This window comes from Lipotes vexillifer, unplaced genomic scaffold (genome assembly GCF_000442215.2).
Source record: "Lipotes vexillifer unplaced genomic scaffold, Lipotes_vexillifer_v1.1 scaffold1321, whole genome shotgun sequence".
Classification (NCBI taxonomy): Eukaryota; Metazoa; Chordata; class Mammalia; order Artiodactyla; family Lipotidae; genus Lipotes; species Lipotes vexillifer.
Window position 1 is genome coordinate 359,766 of NW_006785943.1, and position 9,289 is coordinate 369,054.

Below are 9,289 nucleotides of genomic sequence, written 5' to 3' on the forward strand. Positions count from 1 at the left end.
TTCTCGGTGTTTTCTTTGGGGTTCCCGGCTCGGGGCCCTGGGGGGGGGGGGGGGTCTCCCACTGCTCACTTCCTCCAGGGCAGGGTTTTAGGCCCCAGGCTGCCCGGTCCTTCCTCCATCCACCAACCAGTCACTGCTGCTGCTGCCGCCGCCCCGGCTCACACCAGGGGGATGGGGTAGGAGGCGCAGGCTGCCAGGCCGCACATGTTCTTCCCGCGCTCCATGAGGAAGTACCTGCACAGAGGGAGGGGCTGAGGCCTGGCTGGCGGCTTCCTCTCCACAGGCCCTTCTGGAACCAAGGTCTGACTCCAGGGATCAGGCCCTCTGAACTTACTCACCAAACAGCAGTACTGGGTTTATCTGACCACCAGGAAATCTCTGACCTGTGAGTAACTTCTCCTTCCCTCCACCTGGCTGCACCCTGAACTCTTCCTTATTCTGTCCATACCTCACTTGTCCCAGAGTTTGCTGAGGGCCCCGTTCTTAGCCCTGCCTAGGCCCTCACGTAGTTATTTAATCACCACTGGGACCCCTCGGGTGACAGATGAAAACCCCCTTTTCAGATGAGGACACGGAGTCTGAGAGAAGAGACAGGGACAAAGTCCCATCAAGGTATGTACCCAGGCCACCTGATTCCAGCCCCATTCTAGAAGGAGGGGCTGTCAGCCATCGGGTAAACTTGGTGCTTGGATTTCTCTCCCACAGGCCCTCCCAGACGCTGGCTTAGTCCCAGCAGGATCCTGTGTTGTGAACTGTTCCCTAGTGGTGGTCATAGAACCTCCTGAGCCAAATGGACTCCTGTTCCAGACACAGAGTCATCAAAGTCCGGGGTCCAGGATGGGAGAGGGGCTTCTGGAGGCTTCTTGGGGGTGTGAGGGTTACATCTTCACACCCTGAGGGCCCCCAGACCTGAGCAATCACGCCCCCTCCCAGCACATGGGACCTGGAAGCTGCTTACCCCTTCATTCCCCACTGGGGACCCCAAGAGTTCTTCACAATCCAATAGGGTATCCCATTTTCTTCTCCATACCCAACAGCCAGGACTGCGTGGTTTACTTTATCTGGAGTTTTATGACAGGAAGTACTGGAAAATGAAAATGAAAGAGGCTTGAAAATATGGAAAATATGTGGGGCTTCTGTGGCGGTCCAGGGGTTAGGACTCTGTGCTTCCACTGCAGGGGACGTGGGTTGGATCCCTGGTAGGGGAACTAAGATCCGGCCTGCCGTGCAGCACAGCCAAAGAAAAAGGTGATTCAATCACATCCAACAAGTGAATTAGAGCAAGGTTTCTCAAAGCAGGGACTGGGAGGCATTTAAGGTGGTGAATTAACTCTCGTTTAGTCACAGGGAAAGAAAAGTATTCTCTTCAGCCCCTTGGGTTCTTCTCACCCAAAGGAGTGAGATTTAGCGTGGTGCTGGCCCAGCTCTGACACCTGACGCTTTCCGATGCCTCTTGCATAACAAGGAGAGAGCAGCCCGCCTGCTGCACCTTCTGAGGGCAACAGTGTCCGGCTGGAGTTTCACGTGGCATTGCTTTGTTGCCACTGTATGTAATTTTAAGATTACCTTGTATTTGGGACAATTACACAGGGTTCTCATTTTAGCTAGCGAACTAATTCTCATGAGGAAATTCTGAAAATTTCGAGAGGACAAACTGCAGTGGTCGTGTGACCACTGAGCCGAAGTGTAACTGAGTTGTTGGTATGTGCCAGGCCCGGGGACGAGGTGCGAGACACCAGCAGCGTGCAAAACTCCGCTCCTGGATTTAGGACGCCTCCTTCGGCAGGGAGGATGGCAGAGAGGCTACTTCCATACAGTGGACCGAGGGCTGTGACGGCTGGGGGGCTGACAGGAGCCCGAGGGAGGGGATCCAACCAGGTGGGAACGGGGTGGGGCAGGGGCAAGGCTTCCCTGGGGAGGCAGGGGACCCGCATAAAACTATGAGCTCTTCAGTGGGGCAGGGGCACGGGGTGGAACAGGGAGGACGCGGGTGGCTTTGACGGGAGATGAGCTTGGAGAAAGAAGGACCAGATCACGAGGGTTTCCCCGGCTGAGCTAAGACACGGGATGGTGGGGAGATGCTGGAGGATGGAGAAGTTGGTGTGGCGAGAAGGGTGTTCCAGAAGGCTGCCTCTGGCTCTGAGTGGAGGATGGACCAGCGGTGAGGGCACAAGGACAGAGCAGGAAGGAGGCAACGGTGGGCAGAGACACGGGGAGGGAGCGGAGAGCACGCTTCTGAGCAGTGTTAATGGGGCAGCGTCTGGTGAGGGACGGAAACATGCAGGATCTCAGGTTTCCACGGGCCATCCAGCTTGATGCTGCGGCGAGGCCCTTGGATCTGTGGGTCTAACGCCCGGCAGAGACCAGGCTGGCGGATGGAGACTTGGAATTTCCCAGCAAACAGCTGGCCGTGGAGTTCAAGGAGTGTGTGAGAAGAAGGCAGAGGGCTGAGGAGAAAGCCCTGGAGAACACCTGCACTTAGGAATGGCCAGATGACAGGAGGCCATGAAGGAGATGCTACTGGAAGTGGCCGAACTCATATTGCAAAACAGGCAAGAGGCCTGGGTGAGACGACACCAGTGTTAAGAGAACTCGGGCTTCCTGAAAAACCCTGCGGTGGAGGATTCAGCACGGGATTCTGGTGTCTGAGAGCAGCCATTTCCTATTTCACATCTTCAAATTTCTGAACACAGGTTTTCATCACGAGAGGCAGCTCTTCTGCTGAGGAAGGGTGAGTTCTGGGCTCAAATGGGGACCGGGACCACAGCCCTGACCAGCCACGTGACCGCCTCGAGACCTCCCACTTGGGGACCGTGGATCCTGACCGTCAGGGCTGCAGGCTGATGCACTGGCGGAAGGTGTGAAATGCCCCCCCCAGCCCCTCCCCGGCTCACCTGGAGTAGACACCCTTTTTGTACATCAGAAAGTCATCAGTCACCTCGAAGGCAAAGCTCACAGGGTTGTACAGGGCCACCGCCTCCACCATCGCCTCCTCGTCGTTCTGTGGACAGAGGGGCCGACAGGTGGACACACGTGGCCTCTGCCACCTCCCCACCCCACTTGTGAAATATGGCCCTTTGCCCCAAAGTAGGGGACAGAGGCTCAAAGCGATGATTCTGAGGAGGGAAGAGAAGTCTGTTTTAGGTCAAAAAGCTGCCGCCAAGGGGAAGCTGCCCTTCCTTACAGCAGAGCCAAGCCCTGGGTATTGGGGGCTGGTATGGGGGCCCCTGCCCTCTTGCGCCTGAATGGCCGGGATCCTTGGGGTTTTCTATTTGGCTTGTGGGCCCCTCCTCCCAAATCCTGGCTCCCCTGTGACCTCCCTCGGCTTTGCTGGGCTGGACCGCGCGCTCATCTCTCTCCCCCTCCCTGCGCTGCTCCGAGGGAATCCTGCACCCTTCCGGGTCAGGCCCAGTATACAGCGTGGACTCATTCACTCGCTCACTCACAGCCACATTCCAAGGCCCTCCCATGGGCCAGGGGCTCCAGGGGGTGCAGAGATGGGTGTGACTCCCCCACTCCCACCTGCAGGAACCCCTGCACCCACAACGCCAGTCTAAGGAGATTTTTTTGGTAGAACTCGGGGGTTAGAAGTCCATGAGCAGATAAGGCCCAGACAGTGGTGGAAGTGTGTGTGTGTGCGCCCGAGGAGGATGCATCCCCGTCCAATGGGGAAGGTGGCATGAGGAAGTTAGAGGCTTCCTGGAGGCTGTGGCTTTGGAACAGAGCTGCGGAGACTGGGCGAGAGCAGCAGTTGCAATCACGGGGGGAGCTTTACAAAATCCCAGTGCCCAGGCTGCGCCCCAGACAATTACATCAGCATCTCCAGGGTGGGTCCCATGCAGCAGGATTTCTTAAAGCATCCCTGCTGGGACCCACTGGGTTAGCGTGAGCTAAGGAGGCCATTCCTCTGGCTGGAGACTTAGGGAGTTGAAATGAGGGTGAGCTGAGGCCAGGGCTCTGCTGACGGAGAGTCAGGCTGGAGGGGCTGGGGCACCAGCCCTTCCTCTGTCCTACCTCCCTGGAGGGGCAGGCAGTGACACAGCTGCAAAGAGCAAACGGCGGTCTGATAAGCAAGCTGCTTCCTTCCCTGTGCTCAGAAAAGGCCTTGTGAGCACAGACAGGTCAGGGCAGATGAGACCAGGAAGGCACGGAGGCCTGCTCACCTAGAGGTGGAGCATGTCGTGGGGCCAGCCGTTCCTGTGGCCATCCCTCGGCCCTGCCAAGGAGGACCGGATGCCAGTGCTGGCCTGCTCTTAGGGCCCTGCAGGTGCCATGGGCAAGGCTCTCCTGGGCACCAGGCAAAAGGGATACCTTTGAGCTCCCGGTTCACTGCCTAATGGGATATGAATGGGCCAGAGTCGGTCAGCCCTTGGTGAGTGTATCTAAGAGAAAATGGCTCTTGGTTTTTGTTTTGTTTTTTGTTTTTTTTCGTGGTACACGCCCTCTCACTGCTGTGGCCTCTCCCGTTGCGGAGCACAGGCTCCAGACGCGCAGGCTCAGTGGCCATGGCTCACGGGCCCAGCCGCTCCGCGGCATGTGGGATCTTCCCAGACCGGGGCACGATCCCGTGTCCCCTGCATTGGCAGGTGGACTCTCAACCACTGCACCACCAGGGAAGCCCACTGGCTCTTGTTTGAAGATAAATCTACCATAGTCAGAAACATCCCAAATACAGGGTGTAGATTTTGGAATGACATGGTTTCCATTCAAATCCAGCTTCCACTTCTAGCTTTGTGGCCTTGGGCATGTTACTTAACCACTCTGAACCTTTCTTCACCTATAAAATGAAGGTGATAATGACATTTATCTCCTAGGGTTGTCATGATAATACATGTTAAGTGGTTGGTATAGCTCCTGTCAGCACTCCATAAATTTCATTACTGTTGCTGACTGCGTGGCACATGCTTTAATTAAATGGTAGCTACTGTCATTACACAGACATCACGTTTGTGATCTATGCACACATATGTGGGCACACACCCTCAGCCTACTGCTCTCATCAGCACACGTCACACCTACACACACCCGTGGAAATACTCTTTCACTCTTTATGCATGTTCGCCCATGCTTGCAAACATGCAAACAGTGGAGTCACGAGGGCTGTTCACACTTATTCCAGCTCCCTCTCGGACAGAGTATGGTTTGTACTGTACTGAAGTTATGGACTTCCTCATCTACTTGAGGTTAGGTGTGGCTGTGTAACTTGTTTTGGTTTTAAGAGCCAGTGCATAATTTACCCCTCTTTCCGTCTGCCTGGGTCCTGGAGTGAAGCCAATGACACAGAGAACAGCCCTGCTTAAACCAAGGGACATGTCACACGAATGAGACATAAAATCTGATTGTTTTAAGCCACCCAGATTTTGGAGCTGTTCCTGCAGCATAACCTGGTTTATCCTGACTGACACACATTCATAGTCTGTGCATTCACATACTCTGTGCATATCACACACACCCTCACATCCTCTTTGGTAGGATGGGGATTACTGCTTTCATTTTACAGACAAGAAAGCTGAAACACAAGATGAAGAGCTGTACAGACCCAGGTCAGAACCGGAGTGCCCGAATGCTAGTCTCTTGCTCTTCCCCTTCTGTCTTCCATCCTGCCCCCGTCATGGGGATTGAGATTCAAGGATAATCACAACTTCTGAATCAAAGTGATGTGCTCCTCGGAAAGGCTGCCCTGCAGTGCCCATTGGCCATCTCACGGCAGTGGAGACTGGCCTCCTGATCAGAACACATTCCCTATCCGAGAGAAGGATCGGTACTCACCATTGTGATGTTGGCTACATCCTTGACAAAAGCAATGGCCTTACTGGGCTGGAACTTGCAGTCACCATCCTGTTCAGGGTGGCAAAGGTCATGGAATGCACGTTAGGGATGCTCGGCGCCGGGCTGAGACTTCAGGCCTCCCCTATGCAATTTGATAACATTTATAAAGCAAAAGCTACAGGTCCCAGGGCCTGGGTGATGAGGTCACTTATGAGAGAACTAGAGGCCTCCTTGCCCTCGAGGACCTCACAGTCTAGTGGGAGGAAATGGTCCTGTGCTGGCTTTGGCAGAGGTGGGCTCGCATGGCACCTGCTGGGAGCACGAGGAAGGGGCCGGTCTCAGCCCAAGGAACTTCACCTGCAAGAGGCAGGCGCAGAGGACACACAGAGGGAAGATCAAACCCTTCTGAGGCGGGAGAGACGGTCAGGATGACAAGAAGGCAGGACCTGACGTTTAGGAACCAGCAAGTAGGTGGGTGGGAGCAGAAGGCTTACGAAGGGGAGAGTGAAATAAAAGCCAAGACTGGGAAGACAGATCTGCGCGACGTTGGGGGAGGGCAGGACTCGAAAGGCAGGCCGAAGAGTCTGGAGTTTCTCTTGCAGACCCGGAGGAGCCTTTGAAGAGTTCTGAACAAGGCAGGGTGTGGTCAGAGCTGAGTCTCAGAGGCCACTCTGGCGGACCCTGGGTGAGTGGGTGGGGCAAGGAGAGGGCACCCACAGTGATCTAGGGTGAAGGGAAGCCAAGGTCCGAGTGCAGGCAGGGACACAGGATGGACCAAAGGAGCAGATGCAATAAGGTCTAGGATGGTCAGAAGGCTGACTGAGGTTAGGTCTGGGTCAGGGGGCCGCCCCAAGAACGGACCACTGGCTGCCAAGACATTTTAGGGAAGGGTGGTCCTCCCATCGCTGAGAGGGGAGATACAGGAGGAATCCCGGGTTTGTGGGACAGTCGAGGTGCCCAGCCGTGCACAGGCGGGGTTGAGGTGATGGCAGCGGAGGCCCTGGACAAAGTGGGTGTGGGCCCAGGAGTGCTGTCCGCCCGAACGGGGAGGGAAAAAGCCAGTAGACTGCGTCCTGGTGCACTCATGGCAGGGCGGGGCAGCCTGACGGTGCTGCCACACACAGGGCGGTAAGAGGCCCCCCGGCTGGCTGACAGCTGGGGCTTGGGCAAGTAGAGGAGGGGAAAAAGTGAGCTGCAAGAGACAATTCTGAGAATCCAGGAGGAAGTGGGGAGTCCTCCAGGGGAGTGCAGGGGAAGAGATGTGTTCCAAAGCTGGGACAAGAATGGAGACGGGGAGCGCTGCAGATCAAGACGGAGCCCAGGCTGCCCAGAGTTACCTGGCCCTTGTAGGGGTAGGTGTCTTCACCCATGATGCCTTTGTTGTACCGGATGTACTCGAAGGCCTGGCTGGGGAGACCCCTGCAAGAAGCATACACAGCTGTGCCCACCTGAGACTGGCCCCGATGGAGGCGGGGCCTGCAGGGGCTGGAGCTTGCCAGACGTCTGCCTTGGCAGGGCTGGGAGGCCGTGGTTGGGGCATGTCCCAGGGGCAGAGAAGTCTCCGAGGGGCTAGCAATGCCACCCTGTTTGCCCGGCCTCAGGATACAGCTCAACAGACTCAGAAGAGGCTATCGAGGAGGGTGCAAGGTCCAACCACACGTGCTTCCGTGGGACAGAGACCTCTGGAAGCCAGGCCCCTCGCTCTGTCAGGAACAGGACCCGACAGGATCTGCCCAGCTGACTGTCGTTGCCACTGCCGTGCCCACTGGACCCCGCCTGGGCAGGCACTCTGCAAACATGACTTTCCAACCCCTCAGAACCCCGGGAGGTAGCTGCTGTTATTTCTTGAAGCTCAGAAAGGCTGAACAACTTGCCCAGGGCCCCAAAGCTACAGCCAGGATCTGGTTCCAAAGGTGGAACTTCCACCTTGTGTTGCCTCCTGGAGTAGAGAAGACTCGACAGCTATCCAGCCACAACTCCCCATCAATCTCCTGTCCCTTCTGGGTTTTGTCCAGAGCATCTGTCACCACCCCACCTGCGGCACAGCTAGAACATCAGCTGCTGTATCCCTCGTGCCTACATACAGGGCAGGTGCTGTCGTACTTGCTGAATGAATGAAAAAATGAAGTAAACCAAAGCAAACAGATCCCTCGGAAAAATGGTGGGGCCTCAGGATGCCCTTTCAGACTTGTCATGGGTGGTGTTTATAAGTTGCAAAGAGGAAAGAGACCAAAAAGCCATGAGGCTAACCATGATATGATGGTGGATCAGCAACTAGGCCGTGACTTCGCCCCCGACTCCCAGACGCAGCCCGAGCGTGGAGGCCCTCGTGCTGGCTCTGTCAGAGCAGGTGGAGCACCAGGCCTTCCCAGGACTCGCCCGAGAGAGGGATGGGCCGCAGGTAGGCGAGCGGAGGCGAGGCTGGGAGCGTGCCCTAGGGGAGCACGAGGGCCTGGCTTTACACACGTATGTTCTGGGAAAGCCGCTCATCCCGAGGAAAGGTCTCAGAGCACGTGAGGAGATGAGGGCTGGAGACACAGAGAAACGTGGGTAAATCCCTAAGAACCCGTGGGCCGGGGGAATTCCCTGGCGGTCCAGTGGTTAAGACTCGGTGCTTTCACTGCTGTGGACTCAGGTTTGATCCCTGGTCGGGGCACTAAGATCCCGCAAGCCATGTGGTATGGCCAAAAAAATAAAAAAAAAAAAAAAAAAAAGAAAAAAAAAAGGGGAGCACGAGGGCCTGGCTTTACACACGTATGTTCTGGGAAAGCCGCTCATCCCGAGGAAAGGTCTCAGAGCACGTGAGGAGATGAGGGCTGGAGACACAGAGAAACGTGGGTAAATCCCTAAGAACCCGTGGGCCGGGGGAATTCCCTGGCGGTCCAGTGGTTAAGACTCGGTGCTTTCACTGCTGTGGACTCAGGTTTGATCCCTGGTCGGGGCACTAAGATCCCGCAAGCCATGTGGTATGGCCAAAAAAATAAAAAAAAAAAAAAAGAAAAGAAAAAAAAAGCCCAGGAAAGCAGGCCCAGCAGAGACGCCGCCTTTATGCCTGAACCCTGCACCACACCTACAGGAAAGCTCCTCGACGCGGCCTGCCAAGCTGGGGTGGCTAGAGCTTTAGAGAACTTGTGGAAAGGCCAACCAGACACCTGTGTGTGGATCTTGGTTTTGGAGGATGATGTGCTTCTCATTCTATTAATTCTTTCGGCCACTCGCCCAGAGGCCTTGGTGGCCGGTGAGGCCAAGTGTGCTGTGGGGTGAAATCGGGGTGACACCAGGGAACAAGGACGGATCTTGGAACCAGCCAGGCCTGGGCTTGCATTACAGCTCTGCCCGTTCCAGCTGAGGGACCTTGGGCGTGTGAGGTGACCTTCCCCCTCCACAAGCGGGGCCGATTTTGCTCCCACCGAGGGCAGAGGCTATGGCAGTGCCCAGCCCGTACAAGGCCTGACAAAAGTGACCCCGGGAAATGAGCAGGGGCTTTGGGCCCCCCCCCCCCCCCCAGGGCAGGGCCGCA

The 9,289-nt window shown here is 56.2% G+C and overlaps 1 protein-coding gene across 3 annotated transcripts in view; it reads right to left on the reverse strand.

Annotated features, from left to right (window-relative positions):
• Window positions 1–49: 49 nt before the first annotated feature.
• Window positions 50–9,289, reverse strand: part of CTSH (cathepsin H) — a 28,705-nt gene continuing 19,465 nt past the window's right edge. The window contains exons 8-13 of one of the 3 annotated variants that reach the window (XM_007458335.1): window positions 7,107–7,188; window positions 5,770–5,838; window positions 2,895–3,001; window positions 959–1,084; window positions 135–234; window positions 51–99 (exon numbers count right to left, since the gene is read on the reverse strand). In XM_007458335.1, coding sequence (XP_007458397.1) covers window positions 159–234; window positions 959–1,084; window positions 2,895–3,001; window positions 5,770–5,838; window positions 7,107–7,188 — 460 coding nt within the window. In that variant the 3' untranslated portion in view covers window positions 51–99; window positions 135–158. Of the gene's footprint in view, window positions 235–958; window positions 1,085–2,894; window positions 3,002–5,769; window positions 5,839–7,106; window positions 7,189–9,289 lie in introns of all 3 variants that reach the window. The other 2 variants (XM_007458334.1, XM_007458336.1) reach the window with 2 other exon arrangements.